Source organism: Natator depressus, chromosome 4 (genome assembly GCF_965152275.1).
Source record: "Natator depressus isolate rNatDep1 chromosome 4, rNatDep2.hap1, whole genome shotgun sequence".
Classification (NCBI taxonomy): domain Eukaryota; kingdom Metazoa; phylum Chordata; order Testudines; family Cheloniidae; genus Natator; species Natator depressus.
In genome coordinates, this window is record NC_134237.1 from 74,868,453 (window position 1) to 74,883,351 (window position 14,899).

Consider the following 14,899-nt stretch of genomic DNA (forward strand, 5'->3'; position numbering starts at 1 on the left):
AGAGTGGAGAATCAGGCCTCATATATAAATCTTGGGAAACAGACAACAAAAAGGGATACATACATTTTCTATATAAGCCTGGGAAACATGATTTTAAAAAAGAAAAATTGTGTTTTTTTCCCCAGTGAGCTCATAAATGAGATAATATACTCAAGGTTTGTTTTCAAAAACCACATGTATGCAATTGTGTGTACAAAAATGTTTGTGCAGTGTATGCCTAATTTCTGCATGCAATTATTACAAATGCCTACACAAATTAGGTAAGTGCATCCAGTTTCCAGTTAGATACATAAATGAGTATTTGCACAGTTGCACAATTTTCACACACAGTTACAATAATTGTGTGAATTGTATGCACATTTGTGGAATTCCTCACTTGCAGATTTAAAAAAGTAAGTCCTAAATGTTTGCTGAAATAGTAAATATTTAGATTTGCCACCAGTTTCCACATCTGTTATCACAGTACCTCTGAATGATGTGGTCCTGCTGATATAAGAGCAGAAAGGAAGGATAGCGTTATGTGAAATGGCCAAACAATTAAACTTGTTATTTAAATTCTGCAAGTAGACTTACCCTTGGGAAGGGCTGTTTCTTTTTTCCACTGAATTTTGCAGAGCCAAAATACAGTGCCCTGTCTCTGTTCACAACAATATTCTACATTTTAACAATGGACCACAGAAAAAGTTGTCAAAGATATTTTATTTGTATGTTGTTCAACTGTGTTCTGATAATACTAACAATCTGGGGAAAAAAATACCCCCCTCTGTAGCCCAAGTAAATGGCAAGTACATGGTTAACACTTGAGGACCACAATTTTGAATTTCCTAACATTCAAAAGTATTGCAGTTATCACAGCAGCTAGGATGATTCTACTTATCACCCTGTAAAACACAAACAATTTTACATGTTTGATCTTCACTACACCTCCAACGTAATTAAAAAACTGTATGACTAGTATTTTTGCTCAGCTGCTGTTTATAAAACTGCTGTCATTGATGTACTTGTACTTTTCACCGTGGAACAAAAACACAGAGATTTACAAAGTTCAATATTTAGCATTTGTTTTAAACCCAGCGTCTGTTGCAGTGCTTTTTATTACATCCCTTTCCTTTAAGGTATTTGTATCCTTAAATGTTTCTCTTAATGAGAACAAACTCCAGACTGTTTACAAAGCATCACCAAATAATATAATACTCACTAATAATGGTTTGGATACATCTAGAGTTCAATTAGAAAGGGAATTAAAGTATATCTGACGGTAGGGTCACTACAGATCACCTTGTTAAAATAAAATTAATTAGTGTATGTGAGAAGAGTAAGAAAGTAAAGATATCCTTATTAAATGGTTCTTATTGAAGCCATGGATACACCTACTTCCCCTGTAATTGGATGTGACAGTTAAAACCTGATCTGTTGTAACATGTCACAACAGGATAGTTAGTGCCATTTATAAAATGTCCAATTATAAACTATTTTTTCAGGGTGGGGGGAATTACATTTTGATTAGCAAGTAAATGGGAGCTGCTGGTCTCAATACTTTTTAAGATGCTTAAATATGAATTTAGGAGCCTAACTTTTTTTTTTGGTAAATCTTGGCTGGAGCCCCAAAGTAGGGTGCAGGGAAAGCAGGGGGGGGACGGGAGGGAGGAAGGGGCCTGAGATTCACACATTGAACATTGGTGGTTGCTTCCTCTGGCTAGTGAGTTTAATTCTTTGGCCAATAATTGTCAATTTGTCAAACCTTGTTTTTTCTATCAGTAATTAATCTCAATAACTTCTGAATTAGCATGTTTATTAAACAACCAACTATAGATGTACATAGCTATGTATACCACATCATACACTTTTTAATTTTCTGGGCAACATGTTGTATGATTTATTTATAGGGGATATTTTTTATCTTTAGTTGGGCTTTGTATAATATCTGACTATGATATAATGCTGCCTACAATGGCTACATAACCTTGAAGTAAAAGAAAACAGACAGCATAACAAAGTTATTCATATGCTATCTTTTCTGACCTGCTTCTTTTGGAAAGTACTGTACTTAGCAATTTATTCAAGCATCCTTAGAAAATTATAGGTATATGCAGGGGTGTGGAGAGGGTCAACAAGTCTCCTAAGGTATGCACAAATGCATGAGCAGTGTTGCCTCGTGTTTAGCATAGAGGACTAGAAATCAGAATTCTTTAGTTCTGTTCCCAGGTCTTGTGCCAGGTCACATACAGTCCAAATCATGTTAATAGTTTCTAAAGTATATTTTCCCTTAGTGATTATTAAAACATATGTGGGATGCTCCTGAGATTGCCAGGGATTTCTTTAAAAAAATACACATTTAAAGTTTGCCTGTCAACACTCTTGATTTGGCTATGAAATTGGCCTTTCCATGCAGGTGTCTCATCTTCTTTTCAGAGGGCCCTGAGATTGTATGGATAAATACGTGCAATAGCAGTGCTTATGTAACCATTCAGGGATTCGTGTGATAATATCCGGGAATCATTATTTAGGATACACCATTACAATGAAAATAGGAAAGAATTCATGAGAGAGCCACAGGATTGGGGGGAGAGGGGGAAGAAATGATGTGTTAGGTCAGTAGCTCCAGTCCTTTTTCTGGAAGCTTTCATTGTGACAGATCAGCAAATGCCTGAATGGATGTGCCTTCCTCACCATGTCCCACTACAGTTTCCACCTTTTCTCATACTGATGGGGGCCAAGACCCAAAAGCTGGATGCTGGCTGACATGAAGTTCTGGTGATGGGAAATTCAGATCCTGCATTTTGGTTTGTACCGTTACAGAGACAGGGAGCATTTAAGAAATTTGGACGCTGGCCTAGATTCCAGCTGGGGCTGAGGGTGTGCAGACTGGGTTAGGCGCAGGTTTGGGGTTGAAGCCTATTAGGCCCCTTCATGGGTAATAGGGATGGAGGGATAGGGATCCCATTTGGTCCCTGTGCTCAGATCCAGGGTAGGAAGCCATTTTTGACCATTGCACAAAGATTAGGGTTGCCAGGTGTCCGGTTTTAGACTGGCATGCCCATTCAAAAAGGGACCCTGGTGGCTCCAATCAGCACCGCTGACCGGGAGGTTAAAAGTCCGGTCAGCGGCGCAGCAGGGCGAAAGAAGGCTCCCTGCCTGCCATGGCTCCACGTGGCTCCCGGAAGCAGCAGCATGTCGCTTCTCCAGCTCCTATGCATAGTGGTAACCAGAGGGTTCTGCACGCTGCCCCTCCCCAAGCACCGGCTCTGCAGTTCCCTTGGCTGGGAACCATGGCCAATGGGAGCTGTGGGGGTGGTGCCTGTGGATGGGGCAGCACGCAGAGCCACCTGACTATGCCTCCACGTAGAAGCCAGAAGGGGACATGCCGCTGCTTCCGGTAATCGCCACCTGTAGCCTGCACCCCTGACCCCCTCCCCATGCCCAACCTGCGTTGCCCCAGCTCTGATCCCCCTCCCACCCTCTGAGCCCCTCAGTCCCAGCCAGGAGCATCCTCCTGAACCCCAAACTGCTCATCCCCAGCCCCACCCCAGAGCGTGCACCCCCAGCTGGAGCCCTCACCCCCCTGCCCCAGGCCTGATCCCCCTCCTGCCATCTGAACCCCTCAGCTCTAGACCGGAGCCCCCTCCTGCATTCCATCCCCCTCATCCCCAACCCCACCCCAGAGCCCACATCCCCAGCTGGAGCCCTCACCCCCCTGCCCCAGGCCTGATCCCCCTCCTGCCATCTGAACCCCTCAGCTCTAGACCGGAGCCTCCTCCTGCATTCCATCCCCCTCATCCCCAGCCCCACCCCAGAACTCACATCCCCAGCTGGAGCCCTCACTTCCCTGCACCCCAACCCCCTCCTACACCCAAACGCCTCATCCTCAGCTCCACCCTACAGCCCGCACCCCAAGCTAGAGCCCTCACCTAGCACCCCAATACCCTGCCCCATGAAAATCAGTACTGGGTTTACCAGAAGGGGCCCCGGCCAGCCCGATCCCCCGGCAGGAAAGCTGCCCCTGCCCCTATGCTGCCCCCCCCCATTCCCACCCCTGCTCCTCCAAGCCTGGGGAGGAGGTGGAGCGGTGGGGAAGGAGCATGTGATGGGGAAGAGAGGGGGAAGCAGGGGCAGGGGGGAAGCTGGAGCCCAGCATGTAGCATCCCCTTGGCAGAAGCTGGGGCTCCCGTTAAGCAGGCCCATCGAACCCTCACTCTGACAAGCCCCACCTCCCCTGCATCTGTACCACCCCGATGAGCCCCCCCAGACACTCTCTCCACTGAGCCCCAACCACCTGCACCCCACCACCCAAATGAACCCCACCTCCCCTGCACTGTCCTAGACCCCTCCTGCTGAGTCCAAAACACCTTCACCTGGATCCCTTGCAGAGTGCTATTGCCCCTGCACCTGGAACCCCCGCAATGAGCTTCTGTGCATCCAGACCTCCCACTGAGCCACCTGCATCCAGATTGCCCCACACAGAACTCTCTTACCCCCACCTGGATCCCCCCACACTAAGTCCCTCTGTGCTTGGATCTTGCTGCCAGCCTGAGCCTGCTCACCCACACCAGGTGCACCTGGCACAGGGGGGCAGGGCCCCAGGGTGTTTCTGGGGCAGGCCTGGCCCTTGCACTGTGTCAGGGGCAGGTGTAGCCTCACTGCCAAATCCCTGTCCCAGGGTGGGGTGGGGGGAGGCTGCAGGGTAATCTCCCACCTCCATGCAACCAGTAGCCTGTGCTCCGCACTGCTATGTTGCAGCCTCCACATTTATTTATTGACAAATAAAATTTGCAGAATTTTAAAATATTGTGCATAGAATTTTTAATTTTTTGGTGCAGAGCCCCCCTCAGGAATATGGGGTGCTGTGCGGCTGTGATGGTGGGACTGTGAGGAAGGTGGTGGGCGGCGGGGATGTCTATGGGTGGGGGGTGCGAGGCGAGCGGTGTGGTGTGCAGGGTGCTGTGCAGTTGTGGTGGGAGGCCAGTGTCAGGAAGGTCTCTGGGAGGGGTGTGGGCCGGGCATAGAGCTCTGTGGTGGAGGTCTCTGTGCCAGGGGGCGCTGGGCATAAGGATGGGGCACTGGGCAGGGGGGCAGTGTGGGTGCTTGCCCGTCCTCAAGGGAAAGGGGCCTGCTGGCAGCACAGGGATGGGCAGGCCAGTGGGTGTCTGGCAGCTGCTGGTTTGTAAACAGTGCCCTCCTGCTGGGCTGCCCAGAGCAGGCTGTTCCTGCCATGCCTTTGCCTCATTGCCCCCCAGCCCGCCCTCCATGCTGGAGACTGACCATCCTACCCCTTGGGGTCCGACAGATATGTTTAGTGCTAGGTCCACAAAAAGTTAACCGTGCCCTGATGAAAATGAGTGAGGGGGTGGGAGGGGTGAGAGCAGGTGGGGGGGCATGGAGTGAGAAGGGGGTGGCGACTCGGAGGAGGGGCGGGGCAAGGGTGTTTGGCCTGGGGCAAGTAGAAAGTTGGGAAGTTCCCTAACAGAGATAGGGGATGCGGCTGCGTGTGTCTCATCTAGAGGGATCAGGCGGGCGTCCAGCTTGGCCCCACCCAGTCCTAGGCCGCGGCCCTCCTGCTGCAGGGCGCTGCGGAGACAGGGGCGGGGCAGCCACTGAGCGGGAGATTTGAGCGGCTCCGGGATGGTGGAAGGTCCTGGCTGCGCCCTGCACGGGGAGAGGATCCGGGCCCGGGTGCGCCGGGGCCAAGCAGTGCGGGGCGTGCGGGGCAGCGCGCTGCTGCCAGCCCAGCCTGCGGCCCTGGGCCCCGCCGCCTGCACCGGGGTGAGCAGCGGCTGCGGCGGGAGCAGCTCGGGCGGCGCGCGCCAGACGGTAACAGCTGCCCCAGAGCGGGGGGCGGCACAGCACAGCTGCTCGGTCCCCCAGGAGGGAGGCGGCAGCCACACGCCAGGTTGCAAAGGGGGCTGGTGGGGGCAACCCCCGGCTGAGCCCCGCACCGTGGGAGCAGCTAAAAGGGGGAGCGACGCGATGTTTATAGACGCGGGGGGAGCTCCTGCCAATCCCTCTGGCCCCCTATGTAAATAAAGTACAGCGGGAGAGGCTGTCCCTTGCTGCACTTGTGCATGGTTCTGGCGCTTTTCAGTGTCCTCAGTGACTTCCTTTGACTCTTTCAAGCGCCGAGCCCAAGCGCTGGGCATTTTACCACACATAACATACACAACCTTACACAAGTTTCTGAATTTTTTCATGGAATGCTGAGCCTTGTTCCAAGGTCTCAGGACGTGCTGCTCCCTGGCACTTGAGGAGACTCTATGGTGCTTATGCAAGAAAGCCTGATTTCATCCCCCAAGTGTAAATCTTCTCTATGGCTCCTCCAAACAGTCATTGTTTTAATAGCGTCCTCCATCTGTCTTTGGGCACAGAAAAGAAAAAGCATTGCAGCATTGTAATCTTTCAAGTAGGCTGATACAAGGACTAATTCTTTTGCTGCTTCCCCACTAAATACAGTCAGGGTAAAAAGAAAAGGAGTACTTGTGGCACCTTAGAGACTAACCAATTTATTTGAGCATAAGCTTTCGTGAGCTACAGCTCACTTCATCGGATGCATACTGTAGAAAATACAGAAGATGTTTTTATACACACAGACCATGAAAAAAATGGGTGTTTATCACTACAAAAGGTTTTCTCTCCCCCCACCCCACTCTCCTGCTGGTAATAGCTTATCTAAAGTGATCACTTTCCTTATTAGTCTCTAAGGTGCCACAAGTACTTCTTTTCTTTTTGCTAATACAGACTAACACGGCTGTTACTCTGAAACCAGTCAGGGTAAAGTTTTCAAAAGTACATGTTCATTTTCAAAAGAGATTTAGGCACTTAAAGGGCCAGATTCTTAAAAGAATTCGGGCATCTGAAGATGTGGAGAGGTATCTAGTGGGGTTTTTGAAAGTGTCTGTACCCCTGATGGACCATTAAAATTATTTCAGTGGGAATTACATTCCTAGGTGTTTTTTGAAAATTCCACTGGGTGCCTATCTGCATCTTTAGGTACCTAAATACTTTTCAAAATCTTGCCCTATGTGCCTAAATCCTTTAAAAATGAAGGTCAGGCTCCTAAGCCACTTAGTCACTTTTGAAAACTTTACCTTCTCTGTTTAATGCTAGGAAACCAGATTAAGTGGACTTAATTTTAAATAAATGTTGAGAAGGCATTTGTTGCAATATTGTGCTGTATCTGATATAAAGGTTTTACACCAATACAAGTGATGCAGTTGACATTCCTTTTAAGCGTTGAAAGAATGCAAGAAAGCTTTACTAGATTTGTAAAAATTCTCTTATAGTTTTGGGGATGATAAAATGTGCCTGACTGATCTGAACTTCAAGCAAGATCATTAGTGTAGCTGATATACTTTGCTTCTGCAAAAATCATTGCAGAGTTAACTACAGCAGAGGTTTCTGGCAGTTGTTTGAGATTTTTCACATTTTTTTTTTAAATCAGTGTACCATAATATATTCTTGTCATCAATATAATAAATCAGCCACAGCAAATCTGATGAATTTGAAGAGAGAGAGCAGGAGAAACATGAACCCGTGTAGGAAATAATGAAGGAAATCTTTTCAAGTCACTTTTTTGTCTAATCAAAAAGATGGCAATTGTTTTAATATCATTTGAGTTCAGGAAACCTACAAGGAAAATTGTAGAAGTTGTTGCTGGCATTGGTTGCTTTTTAATTTATATAGGGTTCAGAAGTGTACAATAAAAAGCTTAGAAGGAGAATGATACACATTAGCCCACAGAAAAGGAATTTTTACTTCCAGAATTACTTTGTCTAGTTAATGTGTTTTTTAAAAAACTAACTACCATATATACTCGTTCATTAGCCTGTTCGTTTATAAGCCGACCCCCCATGATGGTTAGGTAAAAATAGCAAAAACTGTCTGACCCTTTCATAAGCTGACCCTATATTTCAGGGGTTGGCAAACTTTGGCTCCTGGCCCATTAGGGTAAGCCACTGCTGGATCGGGACATTTTGTTTACTTGGAGCATCTGCAGGCATGGAGCCCCTCAGCTCCCAGTGGCCGCAGTTCGTCATTCCCAACCAGTGGGAGCTGTGGGAAGTGGTGCACTTCCCACAGCTCCCATTGGCTGGGAATGGTGAACCGCGGCCACAGGGAGCTGAGGGGCTCCATGCCTGCAGACGCTCCAGGTAAACAAAATGACAGTGTATTAGATATTAGTTTAAAATGATCAAATTTTGGTGTAGACGCGTTTATAAGCCAACCCCTGCTCTCTGATGCGTCATTTTTTACCAAAAATATTCGGCTTATGAATGAGCATATACGGTATTTAACCAAATAAAGAATGGGGTATCTGCTTTCCACGTACTCAGTATGTAATATCTCTGCTAATTTTTACCCATTTTTGTTGCCAATATAAAACTATTCAACAGCATACAAGTTGTGGGGTTTTTGGGATCTTTTGGAGAAAAACCCCACAAGTTGTATGTTATTGAATCTTTTTGTAGAAAAAGATGTTAAAATATACATGAGCAGGTCTGGTTAATGAGATGTGAAGATTCAGTACTCCATTCCTGATTGCTGAGTTGGCTTTTTTTTGTCAGTTTCTGCACAAGTGTGGGAAACTTGGTGCTTCCCTTATGTTCTAAGCAATGGTAAAGTCACAGAAGGATTTTTTTTCTTATGTTTGATATGTAAGCCTACACACAGATTAATGTTCTGTATTAAGGTTCCACAGCAGTGCTCTTGCCCATAACTTTAAAAAGAATGTAGTGCAGGAAATCATGTAATCAATTAATTCTTATAACCTTCAGGTTTCAGGACTTAAATAGTATTTTTACTTTTTGAATAAATTATGCTCTCATGAGTTTAGCAAAGGGGAAAAATAGTAACAGTCATATTCTCAGCTGGTGAAATTCATCTCAGGATGAATTTTCTCTCTGGGCAGAGGACCATCACAAGGTCTGTTCTCCACTTAGTCCTTGTGATGGTCCTCTGCTTCGTGGCCCATGCAAGGACTTAAGTGGGGCATAAAGGGCCTCTGCTTTGGGAAGAATGGAAGGCCTTATCTAAACACAGAAGTTGAAATGGTTTAATTTAAATTCTTTAAAAAACCCATTTAATTGAACCTCTTTTGTGAGTGGAAACTCTTGTTCTGGTTAAACTGATTGCTAATTGACTTAAGATAAACTGTAATGAACTTTGCATATCTCTAAATAAGTGTCTATACAGGGATTTGCATAGGCTTAAATATATTGTTTTAAAAATTACACCTTGAGACTGATTCAACAGTCTCATAGGCAAAGGCTCATACATTTTCTTTTTTACTTTTCCCTTTGTCAACAGGCAAAGTGATACTGAATACAATAAACAATGGGCTATCCAACTTATTTTGATTGAATAGGTACTTTTATAATTATCGTTAGGAATACTAAGTTACAGGATAATCTATATATAACTTAATTATTTCACAAAGCTATTTAAAAAGAAAAGACAGAGTGAGAAATAACAGTCTTGGTCCTGTTAATAACTCATAATTTTGACACTTCTGCACATATCTCAAAAATAGAGAAATGATTTTAAAATAGTATGGCAAATGAATTGACTAAAAATGTCAGCGTGGAATTGCTTTAACAGAATAGTTTTTTTGTTAATAAGGAGCAATTATACCAGACTGACAAAATAGCTGGTCATCTAAGGCAGCAAAATGTAGGTCTAATTGTGTATTCTTTATACAGACTTGAAGTTTTGCCTCAGACCTGTTCATAACTGTCATAACTGTTCACTTGGGCTTCTGTCTGTTAGGAGTGGAAAAATGTTAATTTTCTCATAGTAGCACTGGCTTTAGAGATTTTGCAACAATGATGATAGAAGACCTCGATACTTGTGAATTACAAATGTGGCTTTGAAACTAGTCTGATTATGGTAATACTTGATCCATACACCAAAACATAAACTCTGGAATGCTGTCACTAAAAAGTAGTTCCCTGGGCCAAATTAATCATTAGTGTAAGTACTTATGACTCCATTTGAATAAATGGAGTAACACTTACTATGTGAGTAGTTTCAGAGTAACAGCCATGTTAATTTTTTACTCAGATCTTTAAAATGATCCATTCCCTTCATTCCTTCACCAGTGTCCCCTTCCCAACACCCTTTTTTCCTAGCTGTTGAAAATCTGATCTTTGAAAAGAAAAGTACTCCTGTGGGGCTATATGCAGATTTTTGCTGGACAACAAGAAGTCTCATCTAGTACACAGAACATATATCAGCACTGTCAGTGGCTCCAATCAGAGGCATTTTGAAAAGGTTTTTGCTTTTAAAATACCAAAAAATGGTATCACACAGTTTGTCCAACAAAATACCCTTCTCAGAACTCCTGAATGGCATTGGTGATCTGGCAGGACACTCTGTAAGTGTCTATAGAGATTTAAGGTGACATTTTATCTGTCAAATTATGTTTTTGTACAAATAATGAATTACTTATCTTTTTTCTAGGATAATATTTTCTGGAAACCAACAGAGCAGAGTAAAATGGGCCAGTGTTTGAATAGCAGTTTACTTTGCAAGTAGTCCCATTGATTTCAGTGGGATGGTTGGAGGAATAAGGTTGTACTCAGTATGATTAAGGGTGGCAGATTTTGTCTGTATAGTTGGGTATTAACTGATGACTGCAAAATTTTGATATTGACTTTAGGACTGTTTCTTTCCTAAACATGTTTTGTGTGTGTGTGTGTGAATTTATTTTCAGAATGCTGTGACTGGGAATAAAACCTCCTGCCAGGATTTCCTGAGATTGCTGAAAGGATGTGTGTACACTGGTGTAGAAACTCTGGGGAAGGAGCTTTTTATGTATTTTGGACAGAAAGCATTGAGGTAAGAGAAATTACAGTATTCCCTCTGTATGTAGTCTCTAACCATGTACATTTTCAGGGTTTTTTTTCTCAGTACTATCATTTTCAATTATGTGAAAGTTAATTAGTATTGTAGAGAAATTTCTATACGCAGTTTGTATGTAGGTGCTGGATATACTAGACAGATGACAGTGTGATTCTGCTTTTCCATCATGAAAGGAGATGATAATGATAACATCACAACCTACTGCTTTATTCTCCTGAAAGCAGAGGGTAAGTGCCACTTTATTTCATGAATTGTGTTAGGTATTTCTTAAATAAAATATTCTTAATGAAACTGCAGTTTGTTGTAGGCAGAGCTGGTAGCAGTGCCTAGAGTTACAGCTGCCTAACACTTTCATTATTAGCCCCATTTTCAGTTGCTTATAACTGCCAAACTTTAACTGTTTGGGCTAAAATTGTGCATTCTAGGTGTCTGTCTCAGGCTGATGTTTTTCTGGAAAGTTTAAGTGAAAACAATTCAGTCATTTCTGAGAATGAGGTTAGGGAGAAATAGGTAGCTTCACCAATGTTAAAGACACTTTTTTAAAGAGCTCTAACATTTCCTTGTGGAGTCAGGACTTGAACTTTGGCAGGGGAGGTCTTGTGGTCAGAAAAGCGTCTTGCTGTTCTCATAAAAATCCACCCTGATTTGGCTGAGTTATATTGCTCTAAAAAAATGACCATCTGTAGACCCTCAGTTGAGCTTGTTAGAGGCTTGCTGATAAAATCTTAGAACATTCCATGTGCAGTGCTGATGCTCTGCTGCACAGAGCTCTCTTCAAGCCAATTGTACTGAGCAGGCCCCACGCCTTCTACATGGTAGGCTCAGAGCTAGAACTGTGGATGGGAACAGGCATTCAATAACACACACTCCCCCCACTCTTCAGTCTAGGGGAAATTACTAGAAGGAGATCATTAGCTCTAGGCTCAGCTCTTCCGCTGACTGGAATGTTTAATTCTGTGCACTTCACAACCCTTATTACTGAGCCAGACCTCAGGCAGGCAAGTATTGTTTCCTACTTTTATAAATGAAGGAACTGAGAGGTTGTACAAGGTCACTTCTGGCAGTGCTAGGAATAGAACCCAGGGCTCATCCACTTAGCCATACTTTCTTTAAGAATGAATGCATCAAATATATGTGCCTGCCTGTGATATCTAAGCATTAGACCACACTCCCTGCCAGCCACAAGACTAGAATTAGGATTTCCGATTCATAAGAAAATAAGAACGACCATATTGCTCCATCTACCCAATATCCTGTCTTCCAGCAGTGGCCAATGCCAGGTGACACAGAGGGAATGAACAGAACAGGTAATCATCAAGTGATCCATTCCCTGTCACCCATTCCCAGCTTCTGGCAAACAGAGGCTCGAGACACCATCCCTGCCTATCCTGGCTAATAGCCATTGATGGTTGGACCTATCCTCCATGAACTTACCTAGTTTTCTTTTTTTTAACCCTGTTATAGTCTTGGCCTTTACAACATCCTCTGGCAAGGAGTTCCACAGGTTGACTGTGTGTTGTGTGAAGAAATACTTCCTTTTGTTTGTTTTAAACCTGCTGCCTATTAATTTCATTTCTCCACGCCAGTCATGATTTGATTGATCTCTATCATATCTCTCCTTCGTCATTTCTTTTCTAAGCTGAAAAGTCCCTGTTTTATTAATCTCTCCTTGTACGGAAGCCATTCCATACCCCTGATTATTTTTGTTGCCCTTTTCTGAACCTTTTCCAATTCCAGTATATCTTTTTTGAGATGGGGCGACCACATCTGCATACAGTATGGATTTATGTAGAGGCAATATGATATTTTCTGTTTTATTATCCATCCCTTTCTTAATGATTCCCAACATTGTGTTTGCTTTTTGAACGGCTGTGCACATTGAGTGGATGCTTTCAAAGAACTATCCCCAATGACTCCAATATCTATTTCTTGAGAGTTGTAACAGCTAATTTAGTCCCCATCAATTTATATGTATAGTTGGGATTATGTTTTCCAATGTGCATTACTTTGCATTTATCAACATTGAATTTCTTCTGCTATTTTGTTGCCCAGTCATCCAGTTTTGGGAGATCCTTTTGTAGCTCTTCGCAGTCTGCTTGGGACTTAACTATCTTGAGTAGTTTTGTATCATGTGCAAATTTTGCCACCTCACTGTTTACCCCTTTTTCCAGATAATCTATGAATATGTTGAATAGGACTGGTCCCAGTACAGACCCCTGGGAGACACCACTATTTACCTCTCTCCATTCTGAAAACTGACCGTTTATTCCTACTCTCTGTTCCCTGTGTTTTTAACCAGTTACCAGTCCATGAGAGGACCTTTGCTTTTATCCCATGACAGCTTAGTTTGCTTAAGAGTCTTTGGTGAGGGACCTTGTCAAAGGCTTTCTGATAATCTAAGTACTCTATATCCAATGGACATTGTCCACATGCTTGTTGACTCCCTCAAAGAATTCTAGTAGATTGGTGAGGCATGATTTCCTTTTACAAAAACCATGTTGACTCTTCCCTAACAAATTATGTTCATCTATGTGTCTAACAATTTTGTTCTTTACTATAGTTTCAACTAGTTTGCGCGGTACTGAAGGCAGGCTTACCAGCCTGTAATTGCTGGGATCACCTCTGGAGCCCTTTTTAAAAATTGCTGTCACATTAGCTATCCAACACTTCTAGTCATTGGCAAAGCATGTCACATTCCCTTCTAGTGGCTGGTCCACATACAAGGGAACAGCATACTGTTGCTCCAACTTCTCTTTTAGCTCAAGTGGTTGAGTTCTGTGCTGTGGATCTAAAGGTCTTGGGTTCCACCCATACTGATCACTGATAGAATTTCTGTTGATTCAGTTTGCTTTAAAAAAAAATCACACACCTAGAAAATGACATACAAAAACATTAAAAGAATATTAAGGTGGTAGAGTAAAGCACTCAAAAGTTAGGAAATAAATGACAGAATTGTGATTGTCCATATAAACTGGACAGTGATGAGGCAGAGGGTTGTAAGAAGAGAGAGAATATTTTTTTGTGGCAAAGTCTGAGAGTTGGCAGAGCTGGCTTCTAGTCCTTGCTTTACTCCAGACTTTCTATTTGTTGTTAGGCAAGACTGGATGATATTACACATGCACAAGGAGGTCAAATCAAGCTCTCATAATCAATATTAATTCTGGTACTTCTTAAATGATGAGTGTTTGGCTTTGCATGCTTAACATTCCTTTTGTGTGTAATAACCAAATACGCTATGGTATTCCCACCGGATGGTAACCAAAATGAGCCCACCCAATTTTTTAAAAAAAGTTTTCCACAGACTTCACAGCACAAAAGTAAGACTTCTAAAATTGGTAACACTTATATGACATTTGTTGTAATTTTCTAGACTTTAATGGTTTGCTCATAATCAATATACTAAAGAGTCTAAAAATACTTTATGTAGATAACTCCCAATGATTTCCATTCAAATAGTGGCTACTCAGCACTTCTGAAAATTGGGCTCATACTGTCTAAGGATCTAATTATAGTTCTCCCTGTTTCCAGTGTAGCATGCGATATGTGTATTGCAAATGTCTCCTGCAATGCACATGAAATGTGTCAAACCTAAACTAAAACGTTTGGGGTGACTCTTTTGAAAAACAAGCAGAAAACCTAGTTTATATGGTCTGTAGTGTAATATAAACAACTAGAGTTCTCAGATATTTAACATGAATATGAAACATGCATTAACTAAAATTTTCTTTATCAACAATACCATTTTGCAAAAGTTATTTTCATTGTCTGTCTATTAAAAAAAGAGAGAGTATGTGCCCCCGTTGTAGTATAAGAATGCAATCCTATGGCACTGCAGGATTTTAAGTAATCTTAATTTTTAAACTACCTTTTAAAATTAGTTACTGAAAGTATGTGATCAAAGCTTTAAGTATAACAACAATTACAATTATGTAGATGCTTCATTTAGCCCTTTCTGTTACTTTTGAATCCTGGTCTGAAAATTAAAGGATGTCTAACACTGGAAACTGATGTTCCTTGTTGTTTTTTTTTTTAAATGTTTGTCCACTCA

At 43.0% G+C, this 14,899-nt stretch overlaps 1 protein-coding gene across 1 annotated transcript in view; it reads left to right on the top strand.

The window, feature by feature from the left end:
- Positions 1 to 5,619: 5,619 nt before the first annotated feature.
- The window catches only part of NEIL3 (nei like DNA glycosylase 3), a 36,422-nt gene continuing 27,142 nt past the window's right edge, over positions 5,620 to 14,899 (top strand). The window contains exons 1-2 of the mRNA XM_074950071.1: positions 5,620 to 5,808; positions 10,703 to 10,827. Coding sequence (XP_074806172.1) covers positions 5,620 to 5,808; positions 10,703 to 10,827 — 314 coding nt within the window. The remainder of the gene's footprint in view (positions 5,809 to 10,702; positions 10,828 to 14,899) is intronic.